This window comes from Physella acuta, unplaced genomic scaffold, assembly GCF_028476545.2.
Source record: "Physella acuta isolate Inbredline_101_S28 unplaced genomic scaffold, ASM2847654v3 ptg000544l, whole genome shotgun sequence".
Classification (NCBI taxonomy): Eukaryota; Metazoa; Mollusca; class Gastropoda; family Physidae; genus Physella; species Physella acuta.
Genome location: NW_026732063.1, coordinates 209,863 through 224,259, shown reverse-complemented (window position 1 = coordinate 224,259; position 14,397 = coordinate 209,863). Strand labels below are relative to the sequence as shown.

General features: G+C 33.1%; 1 protein-coding gene across 3 annotated transcripts; it reads left to right on the top strand.

Annotated features, from left to right (window-relative positions):
- Positions 1-891: 891 nt before the first annotated feature.
- Positions 892-7,621, top strand: LOC131946050 (uncharacterized). 3 transcript variants are annotated; one of them, XM_059306684.1, is made up of 6 exons: positions 892-920; positions 3,348-4,041; positions 4,231-4,383; positions 4,720-4,806; positions 6,626-6,680; positions 6,870-7,621. In XM_059306684.1, exons 2-6 carry the CDS (start codon positions 3,361-3,363, stop codon positions 7,013-7,015), a joined length of 1,122 nt encoding a protein of 373 aa, XP_059162667.1. In that variant the 5' UTR covers positions 892-920; positions 3,348-3,360; the 3' UTR covers positions 7,016-7,621. The 3 variants fall into 3 exon arrangements, with proteins under 3 accessions (XP_059162667.1, XP_059162669.1, XP_059162668.1); XM_059306685.1 differs by lacking the exon at positions 892-920 and adding an exon at positions 966-1,060; XM_059306686.1 differs by lacking the exon at positions 4,720-4,806.
- The last annotated feature ends 6,776 nt before the right edge of the window (positions 7,622-14,397 follow it).

Sequence of the window (14,397 nt, the reverse complement as noted above, 5' to 3'; positions counted from 1 at the left end):
GTAGTAGCAACTCTTTCCGGGGACAAAGTTTCAATTTTCGATTTGCACCCTCCCCTCAAACTTTCGATTTGCACCCCCCTCCCTCCCCCTCAAACTTTCGATTTGCACCTCTTAAAAGACTATTTACACTCGAATTAATCACTTAAGTGGAATTATCATTTTTCTCTATATATTTTGCTATTTTTCGCTTTGGTGTCACCCCCCTAAATGGTGTCACCCGGTGCGGTCCACACACCCCCGCCCCCCCCCCCCTCGCTACGCCTCTGCTTTTAACAGTGTCTGCCTGTGAAACCATTTAGAAAAATCAATTACCGAATAATGGGTGACACCCAACCTATAGTGACGCCATTTGGTGAGACCCATGAATAGGACAGTACCGTAGTACTAATGTATGATGTATCTGCTTTCTTGTTTAGCGAAGGCTTATACTTGGGCTTATACTTATATATATCATTCTAGCTTGTGTGATTATATAATTTAACAATGTCTTTTTAGTAGACTAGTCTATCTTCACATTGAAAACTAAAATATGTGAACTCTGCGTCTTAGGTTAGCAACCGAAAACAGATCTAGGTCTAGATCTATTCAATATCCGATCATGACCTCATTTTTTTTCTTTCTTGGAATTGAATCGATACTCTTTTAATATAGATCTATTTAACTAGACTAACAAGTTTTAGCTTAGCTTATAATTTTAAAAAAACGTAAGTGGAATTATCGTTATTTGTGAATAGTAAAAAAAAATATTTGTTAATAGATTATCGAGATTCTAAGCTTCGATTTCCAGTTTTTTTTATAATACATCTAAATGTTTAATTAGTTAAATAAAAAGTAATCGATTTTGAATAAAATAAAAGTGATCCAGTTCGTGTAAACGAAAAGTGAAAGTGGGCTTTCTAACACTGAATAGCACAGCTGACGTTCGTAAAAGTTGTTATTATATTATATATATATTATATATTACATAGTCTATCATCTGGTGATTGTATCGTTGTATTAAGACTATTCTAGATTGATTTTAGATTCTAGCTAGCAGCAATAAAGATTAATTTATAAAGAAGTATAATAATAATACCTAGGCCTTGGCTATATTCTATAATAAATAGTTGGTATTAAGTAATTAATTATTTTAATTAAGTAATAAGTAAGTAGGCCTAGGCCCTAGATCTAGTAGCCCGGCTAGGCCTATATACTATATAATATAAATATATAATAAATATTAATATTAATAATATAAATAAATATATTATATATATATATATATATATATATATATATATATATATATATATATATATATATATATATATATATATATATATATTATATATATATAGGCCTATATATATATATATATATATATATATATATATAGGCCTATATATATATATATATATTTATATATATATATATATATATATATATATATATATATATATATATATATATACTAAGTATATAATAAGTTAGTAAATGTACTTAATTTAGGAGATGGATCATCTAATCTAGATCTACATCTCCTTATTGATTGTCATCCATTCAATCTAGCTAGATCTACATATTACAATTACATAATTCTACACCTACGCCAATCTATGTCATGTCGCATGTCCTGAGTCAGTCTAGAACAGGGGTCTCCAAACTACGGCCCGCAAAGTCCCCTCATCCGGCCCGCTGAGATCTTTCTGTCCAAGGAAAAAGCATTTGTCTGTGATTGCTGAGGAACTTTTCCCAGAAAAATGAAAGACATGCCTGGAAAAAACTGGCCCCCGAACTGAAATTTTATAGTTAATGCGGCCCTCGGACTGAAAAGTTTGGAGACCCCTGGTCTAGAATATAGAGATCTACTTACTACTTAACTACTTGCAGTTACTCTAGCTAGCTAGTCTATATATAAATATATATAAGTATATATAATTATATATATTATATCACATGTGTGTGTATATATATATATATATATATATATATATATATATATATATATATTGTTTTCTAAAACTAAGTTATTTATATGTAAACACAATATCTGTTCTGGTATCATATTTATCGAGGCACGGGTTCACCTACACTACCGCATGTAAGCCTTATAGTGAGGTAGAACACACTTCGGTGACCGCCTACGTGTCAGGGACATAGAGGTGTGCTCCTCTTAACTATTGAATGTCGTGTGCCGCCTTATCAATATTGTAGGGTGCTCCTTAAAACTAACCTAGGGGCCATAGTGCTCATAGGATGGCCCAGGGCGCCAAATAGCACCTGCTGGTGTGCCGTCGGACGCGTCTGAGTATGTTTAGTGAACGACTCTAAAACCCAATCACACTGATTAAAACTAAGGTAGGCGCCATAGCGCTTACGGGATAGCCCGGGGCGCCAAATTCCACCCTGGCTGAGCGCCTGCGTAATGCGCCTGATTCAAGTTAGTGAATTACTATAACGCCCCAAATTTCACTCTGCCAGGGACAGCCCATGGGAAATTGAATTTTTCCCCCAGAAAAATTCTCAGGAGTATTCTCATCAACTCCCCAAAGCTTCATGGCAATCGGATGAACAGTGTCAAACTGCATCCAACTTTCATTTTTTTAATATACTGTATATAGAGAAAAATCGCACCCTCCAGGGGTGCTGCCCTTGTGAAATTAAAAAAGTTTTTTTAAGAAATCTCCCCTGGAGTGTTCTAATCAACTCCCCAAAGTTTGATGGTAATTGGATGAACTGTGTCAAGCCACAATTGACTTTTATTTTTATACACCGTATATCGCAAAAAAAAAATCAAGCCCAACTGGGGCACCACCCCTGTGAATTGTTTCCCACAGAAACCTCACCAAGAGTATTCTCAACAACTTTGCAAAGTATTATGGCAATCTGATGAAAGGTGTAGTAATGCATAAAAGACAGACAGACAAACATTGCTTTATATAGAGAGAGATTATATAGGCCCTATACATAATTTATATATATGTAATTTATATATATATAATTCATATATATAATTTATATATATATATATATATATATATATATATATATATATATATATATATATATATATATATATATAGGCATATTATACATATATAGGTCAATTAGGAAAACTGGCATATCTTATCAAAGCTAACCCTGGTACTAGCCCTAACCCTTTTCCTGACCCTTTTTTTCTGTCTCTAAGCCAAGCTTTTAATCCTGATTACAATACATGTAATAATTGGCAACACATACAGTACTGTTTGTCATACCACACCCCACATAATATCCAACATTTCTTACCACACTGTCAAGTTAGTAAATTTTCAAACCACTTTAAAAAAATATGATATTTCAACTGATAACGTTTCTTTCAATAACAGTATAGATGTGAAAATGGAGAGTCATGTGGAGTTGAGGAAATTAAAAAAAGAAATGTTGCAGATGAAATCTGACATGAATATTAAACTGGAGGAGCAGTTTCTGAGAATTAAGGGACAGATAGCAGAAATAATGATTGAACTCTCTAAACAAAGGGAAGACATTGACAGTATAAAATCCAACATTAGAACTTTAGAAAAGCAATCATTAGATAAAGATCAGGTTGATAACAATTTAACTTTGTCTAACGCGGCCAAGAGAGTTGTTAGCAGCTTCAGGAAACAGAGAGAAGGGAATGAGCAAGCTGTTTCAGCAGTTAAAGTAGAACAGTGTGGGGCTGACATCAAATTCCTGAAAACTGAATTGTTTGAAATGAATCAAAGGCTAAAGCAGTCTTCCCTCAAACAAAACCAACAAGATAAAAATGTACAAGATTTGTTGAATAGACACAGGCGTATAACAGAAAGAATTGATACCTTGTGGGTTTCCATTCATCAAAACTCTAACACACAAACAAGAATACACAGCAAATTAAAAAGATTAGAAAAAAAGTTAAACTTTGGGTTTGACTATGGTAGGAAGTTAGTGGAGGAACAGTTGGCAGATATAAATGAAAAAGTTGAAGAAAATGAATACGATGTCAAGCAATGCTGGGAAAAGATTGATGAGATTGAAGATAGAGAGGGATTTGTTATGGTATGGCTATAACTATATATCAATATCATTTTAAACATTATTATTCTTGATTAAAAATTTGATAATTAATAAACTTATTAACGAAGAGTGTTAAAAAAAAACAAAATAAGAAAATATAAGCCTACACAAATTTAGGAATAATTATTTTCATCACTGTAATAGTTCAAACAATGTAAAAAAAAATTTCAGCTAAATGGTGAGAAGAGAAGACTGGATGAAGAAATAGGAAAGCTGGGTTTTGGCGTTGAAGCACTTTGGATTGATACAGATGACACAAAGGAGAAATGTGCGGGCCTTAAAGATGATCTTGAAAAATTACGTGTAGATTTTTTAACAGAACAGGTAAAAAAATGTTGGTACTTTATAGTTAACTAGATCATAATGAACAGGTAAAAAATCTTTTTACCTTTTAGCTAACCAGACCTTAATGAGTAGGTAAAAAAATGTGGGTACTTTTTAGTTAACTAGATCATAATGAACAGGTAAAAAATCTTTTTACCTTTTAGCTAACCACACCTTAACGAGAAGATAAAAAATGTGGGTACTTTTTAGTTAACTAGACCTTAATCAGATGGATGAAGTTTAAAAAATAAGTGGTTTCTAAAATTTTGATAGGAGACGTCATTATGCATGTTTTTATTAATGATGTGAAAAAAAAGTTGCGTATTGTTTACCCAGAATGCTTGGTCCAGCCTGAGTATATCACCTAACACAGACCTGAACCACCAACATGTTGTTAAAGCCCTCAGAGATATAGGACTTAAAGTTTGTTATTGTTTTATTTCTCTACTAAAAATGTTTCAAACTCATGTAGCCTTTTGTAGACATGTGGACAGTCAACTTCCTTCTTCTTCTTCGTTCTTAATTTTAGTGTTAGAAGGGAACCCCCTCCAACACAATTAAGGATACGTGTCAACTGGTTATGCGCCATTGAGGCCATTGACTTCGATTTCAGCCTGCTTTTCTTTTTGTATTTGCTTCCATAGCCTTTGTCCAACCAAGAAAAAACTACAAGGCAGTAGTTGTTTGATTTTGGAGTTGTCTCTCCTAGAAGAGTGGCTGTCCTCAGCTAACGAGCCTCATCTGCCCGAGGGTTCGAACTCGAGACTTTTTGGTTTAGCAACCTTGAGCTTTACTGACTCAACCACACCGACCCCAGTTAACTACCAATTTTCAAACAAATAGCTTAAAAAAGTCATCCAAGCTACCTAGTAAATTATTCAAGAGCATCTTACCTCCCTTTAATTGTTCCCTTCTCTTACATTGAAGGTAAATATACTGAGTATAGGTCAGAACTCACCACTTCAATGTTACAAAGTTTCTAAGATTAGTATTAATAAGCTCAGTTATAGTGACGAACAATGCATGTAACAATTGCAAAAGTGGTGTTAAAGAGTATTTTTTGTTTGTGTTTTTTTAGACTGTTTTATTTTAGTATTTAAATCGGCACAAATTAAAACAATAATGAATCTTTGAAAAACTATTTTCTAGTATGAAATGATGAAGGGGCTTATGTTGAACAGAGTAGAGTCCCTTGAGAAGCTGAGAAATTCTCTAGCTAGCTTAGAGAAAAAGGGAGACTACCAACAGGACATCAAGAGCAATGTCAGGGTCACATCATTATTTTTTTTTTGTCTTTATCAAAATTGCTATCAACATTTCATTAAATTCAAACTAAGCCATTGAGCCAACCTAGATGAAATTAGTACTTAACATTTGATCTGGGAAAACTAAATGGCACCTCTTGCACAGTGGCTTAACTCATCAGCCTAAGTCCTGTGTACATTTAACAACTGGGGGGGGGGGGGGGGGTCCTTACCCTCCAAACATACAGAAACAATGCAGGCTTTAACAGATATTAAAAGTAGGGGAAACAAGTGAAACTCTTTTATATAGTTCTGTATAATATTTAATTGCGTCTTTCCAATTTTAATTTATTAAAAACTATACTTTTACTATGTTATATAAAATAGCTTTTTGCTATTTATTCTACAACATATTTTTGTTTCTTATAAACCTAAAATTTTTTATTGGGTATATGTTACAAAATCAAACCATGACGCAAGTTTAAAAAAACTAAATTGATATATAAGTGCGTTATGCACAGTGCCTACTACTAATTTATACACTTCATTAAAATTAGAGAGCTTTTAATATACCTAACTTTTTCTAGCTGGATATAATGACAATTTACTTAACCTTTCAACTTTTAACTAGTTTTTGTAAACTAATATGTTTATTGTAATAAACCACTGCTTGTTACACGCTCTTGAAGATTTCTGTTTCAATCACACATCTCTATCACACATCCTCTTTCTAAAGAGCATCAGTTGTTTTAAGGGCTCTATTTACTAGCTAGCTACTAGCAGACATTAAAAAAAAATTATCTGTCCGCACTATTTGACCGAATCTATTTTCACATGGTCTCACATTTTGGGATTAGCAAAAATAATTTTGATTGATACCAGTTAATGGAAACACAGAAATTAAGGTTTAATCACATTAATTAGACTTATTGCATGAGTTATTGTTTTTTTTCCTACTGATAATTTTTTAACAATGATGAATTAAATTAATTAAACAGATAACACGCTTGCAAGCAGCCGTTGAAAATTTACAGACACTTTTTCTAGAATCCGGTAAAATGTTTAAAATTAATTTATTTATAAATAAAATGTTTTCATAAAAATATGTATTTGAAATGTTGATGAGTAGCATTGTAGTATGTCTGGTCAAAACATTAGTTCAACTTTTCTTATACACATGTGTGACTTCTGGTTATTGCTGGTACTTTATTTTACTGTTGTTTTATTTTTTTTTTGTTGCAGACACCGGCAAAATTTCTTCTGAAACTTTAGCAGCTGATTGTCTTAAAAATTTCCAAACTCTTTGGTCACAGGCTAGGTGTGTGCCATATTATGATTTTAACACTGACAGTGATAGTGAGATCAGTAGCAACAATTCATCCAAGTAGGTCGTTGTATGGTGGCTGGCACGGGAAGATATTATGGGATACTGAACATGAATGCAAGTCCAAAAATATTTTTTTTTTTGGAATTATTTATCTCTTTATATGGCAATTTATACTATACAAATTATTGTAATTTCAAAATAATTAATTGAAAACATATTTATATTTACTTAAAAATCTGCCATTCTCCAATGTTGGTTTATACGCTTCTGTATCACTCATTCCCCCCGCCATCTGTGCACTTAATTCAAAGGGTGTATTTGGACTGTAAATGTTGTATAATTCATGTCCATCTCCCTCAAACCCACCAACTGAAAACTTGATTCTACCACAATGTACTCAGTGCTAGACTTCCTGAATGTATTGAGTTTAAGCCCCTGAATGTATTCAGTGCTAGACTTCCTGAATGTATTGAGTTTAAGCCCCTGAATGTATTCAGTGCTAGACTTGCTGAATGTATTGAGTTTAAGCCCCTGAATGTATTCAGTGCTAGACTTCCTGAATGTATTGAGTTTAAGCCCCTGAATGTATTCAGTGCTAGACTTGCTGAATGTATTGAGTTTAAGCCCCTGAATGTATTCAGTGCTAGACTTCCTGAATGTATTGAGTTTAAGCCCCTGAATCTATTCAGTGCTAGACTTCCTGAATGTATTGAGTTAAAGCCCCTGAATGTATTCAGTGCTAGACTTCCTGAATGTAAATTGAGTTTAAGCCCCTGAATGTATTCAGTGCTAGACTTGCTGAATGTATTGAGTTTAAGCCCCTGAATGTATTCAGTGCTAGACTTCCTGAATGTAAATTGAGTTTAAGCCCCTGAATGTATTCAGTGCTAGACTTCCTGAATGTATTGAGTTTAAGCCCCTGAATGTATTCAGTGCTAGACTTGCTGAATGTATTGAGTTTAAGCCCCTGAATGTATTCAGTGCTAGACTTGCTGAATGTATTGAGTTTAAGCCCCTGAATGTATTCAGTGCTAGACTTCCTGAATGTATTGAGTTTAAGCCCCTGAATGTATTCAGTGCTAGACTTGCTGAATGTATTGAGTTTAAGCCCCTGAATGTATTCAGTGCTAGACTTCCTGAATGTATTGAGTTTAAGCCCCTGAATGTATTCAGTGCTAGACTTGCTGAATGTATTGAGTTTAAGCCCCTGAATGTATTCAGTGCTAGACTTCCTGAATGTATTGAGTTTAAGCCCCTGAATCTATTCAGTGCTAGACTTCCTGAATGTATTGAGTTAAAGCCCCTGAATGTATTCAGTGCTAGACTTCCTGAATGTAAATTGAGTTTAAGCCCCTGAATGTATTCAGTGCTAGACTTCCTGAATGTATTGAGTTTAAGCCCCTGAATGTATTCAGTGCTAGACTTGCTGAATGTATTGAGTTTAAGCCCCTGAATGTATTCAGTGCTAGACTTCCTGAATGTATTAAGTTTAAGCCCCTGAATCTATTCAGTGCTAGACTTGCTGAATGTATTGAGTTTAAGCCCCTGAATGTATTCATTGCTAGACTTCCTGAATGTATTGAGTTTAAGCCCCTGAATCTATTCAGTGCTAGACTTCCTGAATGTATTGAGTTAAAGCCCCTGAATGTATTCAGTGCTAGACTTCCTGAATGTAAATTGAGTTTAAGCCCCTGAATGTATTCAGTGCTAGACTTCCTGAATGTATTGAGTTAAAGCCCCTGAATGTATTCAGTGCTAGACTTCCTGAATGTAAATTGAGTTTAAGCCCCTGAATGTATTCAGTGCTAGACTTGCTGAATGTATTGAGTTTAAGCCCCTGAATGTATTCAGTGCTAGACTTCCTGAATGTATTGAGTTTAAGCCCCTGAATGTATTCAGTGCTAGACTTCCTGAATGTATTGAGTTTAAGCCCCTGAATGTATTCAGTGCTAGACTTCCTGAATGTATTGAGTTTAAGCCCCTGAATGTATTCAGTGCTAGACTTCCTGAATGTATTGAGTTTAAGCCCCTGAATGTATTCAGTGCTAGACTTCCTGAATGTATTGAGTTTAAGCCCCTGAATGTTATCAGTGCTAGCGAGTGTAAGGCCACACAGCCCTTAAATATGTTACAGAGTTTCAATACTCCTAGCATAAACGAGATTAATTTTATTTTTTAAATAATATGTATACTATTATGTAACTCTTTTTCATGGAAGTTTATTTTAAGATGAAAAGTATGTTTACTTTACAAAATGAAAATGAGCCAAAAAGTCTGTGATGATTTGTTTTTGAAGTAAGTTTGGGTTTTTCTGTGTATTAATTTATTTCATTAATTTTTTTGAACACCATCTTAGTCCAAGAAAGCACAAGTCTAGTCTAATCTCTATTCAAATATTGTTATCTTTCCCTATGGAACACCACATTTCAAAGCTAAAGCTAATCTTTGATTCAGAAAATAAGTATTTCTGGCCCAGTGCAAAGAAAAATAAAAGTTTATCTCTTTACTATTAAAAGTGAAATCTCAAATTTAATGACTGTTAAGTTTCTTAAGCAACTTAATTTATAATAAATGATGTTGATTTGTTTTTCTGCTACAACGATTTTTTTCTACGAACTTATACAGCATGTTACATTCAAATATTTTCTGCTTTTTACAAAGCTCTTATGTTGTTGTTAATTTACTGTGATCCATAGTATTTGGCTTTCAATCCAGATTGCTTTAGTGTCACTTTAAAATGAAACAAAAGAAATAAAAATAATTTAATCAAAATTAAAATTATTTATTTGTAAGACAGGTTTATATATATATATATATATATATATATATATATATATATATATATATATATATATATATATATATATATATATATATATATATATATATATATATATATATATATATATATATATATATATATATATATATATATATATATATATATATATATATATTACAAGAACAATATTCTTAGGGTATGTCCTACAACCTTTTTCCAATCAGTTTTGTTCAATGGCATAATATCTAGTGAGAATGATAGAAACAAAATAAAACAAAATATAGCTAACAGAAACCATTCAAGAGAAATGTGATAAATAAGTGATAGGAAGGAAAAGTGTGACTTGCAGCGATGATGCCCCAACCTAGCCACATCCCTCACATTAGTTTACAGGTTATTTTTAACTGTACATGAATCAAACAATGGGCAAGAAAAACAAAGATTTGTGATAAGTTAAAATTAACAAGTCTTGAGCATGCTGAAGGAGAGTAGTGTAAAGGTTACAAGTTGTACAGCCAGTCTTTCCATTAACGCAACAATAACATTCTATTCAGTGGTTAGCCTAGGGTTAATCAGACTACAAAAAATTAGGTTTTACAGTGGATTTAAACTTTCTCCAATGATACATAACAAATTAACAGATTATTTATAGTATTTAAATAATTAAATAAAAATAGTATGATTGTTAAAAACTGGTCAAGCATTTTGTAAAACATAAAGATTGTTTAAAACAAAAGTAACGTAAATATCTAAAACTGTGGTTAAGATTTTGCAATGGGTATGAAGATATTAATTAATAATGACTAACAAATGATGAATATAAATATGTTACCATTGAATCACTAACAAATGTTGAATTATTAATAAAACAAATGAATTCATCTTTTTGTTTACAAACTTTAACTGCTGTTTCATAGCTGTGCATCAAAAATGTTTAAACTCATGTGCCACTGTTACAAGGTCCCACATGTGACGCAGACACTCTGTCCCACCTTTAGCTGCTGGTGTAGCCTGAGGTAACTAGTCCACCTATAGTTTCATGTGTGGCGGCAGGTACCTGCACACCTAAAACTATTGGTCACCCTCACAATGTGTATCCAGGTAACAATGCCACCTTTAAATACTTGTTTGCATGGGGCAACTTGCCCAACCCTCTCTCACCCCACCCTCTCTCACCCCACTCATCTATACCAATACAAAAATGTGAGCAGGAAAATTAGTTTAAAAAAATAAATCAACCACACCACAGCAAAACACTGTCATAAACTGCTATCATAAGAATCTTCAGGACAAACCAACATAAAGCAAATACTGGACTGTACCAACCGGCACATTAATATACCACCTGGCACATTGGACCATGCCACCTGGCACACTCACGCAATACAAATATTTAACTGTTATTGTTGCAATACAAATATTTAACTGTTATTGTTGCAATACAAATATTTAACTGTTATTGTTGCAATACAAATATTTAACTGTTATTGTTGCAATACAAATATTTAACTGTTATTTGCAGAATTTGTTACACTGGTTTTATCACAAGTTTACAAAAAGTTCAGGCAACTTTTATGTTGTAACCATAAATATATATATTTAAAAAAAAAAACAGCTACTGATTTTCAACACTCCATAAACAACTGATATTCTACACTCCATAATCAAACAACTGATTTTCTACTTCCATAATCAACAAAAATGACTTGGTTCATTCTGTGAATTATTTCACTACTGTCAACATATAAATGTATAGACACAAAAAATGTGCATAATGACTTATACTTAATTACAATAATTAATTACACTTGCATAAACTCTTATTTATTAATGAGGGGGAATGACCGCAGATAGAAATGAGATTTTTTTGGTACTGAAACATTACAGGAAGTTACACTAAAACTGCCATTGAAAACTTAAATCAGGGGTCTCCAAACTTTTCAGTCCAAGGGCCACATTAACTATCAAATTTCAGTTCGGGGGCCAGTTTCTTCCAGGCATGTCGTGACTTTCTGAGCAAGTTCCTCAGCCAACTTCAACAAACGTTTTTTTTCCGTGGACAAAAAGATCTCCGCGGGCCGGGTGAGAGGAGCTCGCGGGCCGTAGTTTGGAGACCCCTGACTTAAATGATGAGATGTTAGCAACACAAAATATGCTTGCTGCACATAAAGCACCAGTTAATTCACCAACCAAACAAAACTTCTAACATGATGAATAGTGATACAAGTAATAACAAAATGCACATTCAGTCATTTGTTCAATTTACATTAAACCAAAGTTCCAGTAAAAATTCAGGACACCAGCAAAACTAATTCTGTAATCTTTTTAATTAACGTGTATGTCTACTTATGTAAATTCTGACATGTATCAGTAAGATCAACACAAATTAATTGAACCATTTCAAAATACTTCTTGTATCTACTTATTTAACACAAGGATAAAACAATAAGCTAACAAAACCATTTTCTGACCAGAAGCAAATTGTTTTCAATTCCACATTTTAAAAATTCCATTTAAAAAGTATTAAAATGATTTATATATGAATACATTTTTATAACTAGATTCTATACAACAGCATTGGTTTACATTTTAAAAAGTGGAAAGATTAAAAAAATATGACCCAGAAAGATGAAATCGTGGAAGGTATAATGAATACTCCAGCATAACAAGTTAAAATAATTCTTATTCCATGTTTTAAAGCAACAATTCTAGTGTCTAAAAAAAATTACTCTACAGGGTTGATTGTTTCCCTTTAAAAAGAATATTCATTAAAATATGAGATGTAGGCTACACAGAAGAGATCACACAAGAAATTGATGGGATTCTATGAGTAATGTTGGGCCTGAATCAAATATATTCAAGGATCCCTAAGTCACTTATTCAATCAGGTTATAACAATTTTGACTATCTGTAAGGCTACAATTTATGTAGAAAATATTTGTATGATATAAAATAAGTTTCCTTGTTTGTTTAGAATGTCATTACCTTCATGAATTATTAGAATGTGTTAAGAGATAGCCAAGCTGGTTGGCTACAGACTTATCAACAACCAATAATCTTCCACTTTATTTTTAGTAACCAATAATAAGTCACTTTATTTTTAACAACCAATAGTTAGCTAGTATTCAACAATGATAACAATAAGGCCAACTAACAAGGGGCTAGCATCATGACAATTCTGAAGCTTTAGAATAAGAAATGATAACTCTAATTTAAAAAGATGTAAGGGTGATGTAATGGAGCCAACTTGAAATTAGAAAGTTCCAGAACTAAAACATTTGGCATTGCACTGAGATCAATATACAAAAACCAGGAAGTCAAACATCAATTTTACAACAATACTTGATACATTACAGCAATACTTGATACATCACTTCAAATAACACAAAGGCACTCAAATTTTAAATCACTTAAAAAACACAATTCACAATTGCTGTGTTCAATAAAGATTTGTTCATTTTTTCAAAGGTGACAGTTTAAAAAAAATGATGACAATTTAAGAAGTAAAACTGATAAGGCAAGCTTTAAAAAAAGTTTGAGAAGGTAGTTAGCATTTCATTAATTAGAAAACATGGGGATAGTTGTTAGAAATTCTAATTGGGCCTGGATTCTAATCTGGGTGGGGTAGGTCACACTGAGAATCTATTCTTTAGTCCTTGGTTCAGACACAGATGGACTTGAATAGTGCACTGAGCTCTTGCTGCCCTTTATAATCTCTGCATTTACCCCTCATTTCTGTTTCAAGCAGCTCCACCACCTTCCTCCTCCCCCCCCCCCCCCCCCCCCCCCCCCAGACCCAGTAAAACAAGGCACCTCATTTAATAGTTGTTATTTTTACAGAGGCAGTCAAAAGTTTGTAAAGAATAAAGTCTTATAAAATATGTTTAAAATGATTCAGTATTGAAACTACTGAGAAGTATTTACGTGCTAGCAGGTATAAGTGAAGCTGTGCAGTGTATAGAAAGCCAGAGTTGCATCAGTACATTCCACAATAGAAGATGGAGTAACAAAAAAACACCTCATTTTGTCATGTTTAAAATTTACAGGCAAATATATTTTTATAAAGGAGGGAGGCTTTTAAAGTAAATAGCAAAAATTGAAATTGTAAATTAAAACCAGACTATGAATAAAAACTTTCAAAATATTAGTCGACATTTAAAATTAAAAGTATTCAAATATACTGAAAAATTTCATGTAAACATCTTCACATTTAAGAAAAAACGTGTTCATGTATGTGTGTAACCATGGTTACTGGGTTAATGAGTTAAACAACTCTTGGCAGGGCATACATGTCACATTGTATGGGAGCAAGGGAAGTAAGTAGACAATAGTGGACAGGGTTTCAGCATACAAATCAGCATGTCAGCAACAGTGGAGGGTTTCTGTAGGCTAGTGGCTAGTATTCTTATATTTGTAACCACGCCCCAGTGACCCAGCACCATCACTGATCAGATCTACAGGGGAGATCACCCACAAAACACACCGGTAACAGAACAGGTTCAACTTACTTTTGTCTGGTATTATAAACTACAGCAAACTAACAGCACTAATTAGCTAATCACTAGCCAACAGCACTAAACACTAATTAGCTAATCACTAGCCAACAGCACTAAACACTAATTAGCTAATCACTAGCCAACAGCACTAAACACTAATTAGCT

Coding starts and splice junctions, on each gene's coding strand:
- LOC131946050 (XM_059306684.1), top strand. CDS start 3,361: ATGGAGAGTCATGTGGAGTTGAGGAAATTAAAAAAAGAAATGTTGCAG. Junction 4,042..4,230: donor ATAGAGAGGGATTTGTTATG/GTATGGCTATAA, acceptor AAAAAATTTCAG/CTAAATGGTGAGAAGAGAAG. Junction 4,384..4,719: donor TAGATTTTTTAACAGAACAG/GTAAAAAAATGT, acceptor TTGTTTACCCAG/AATGCTTGGTCCAGCCTGAG.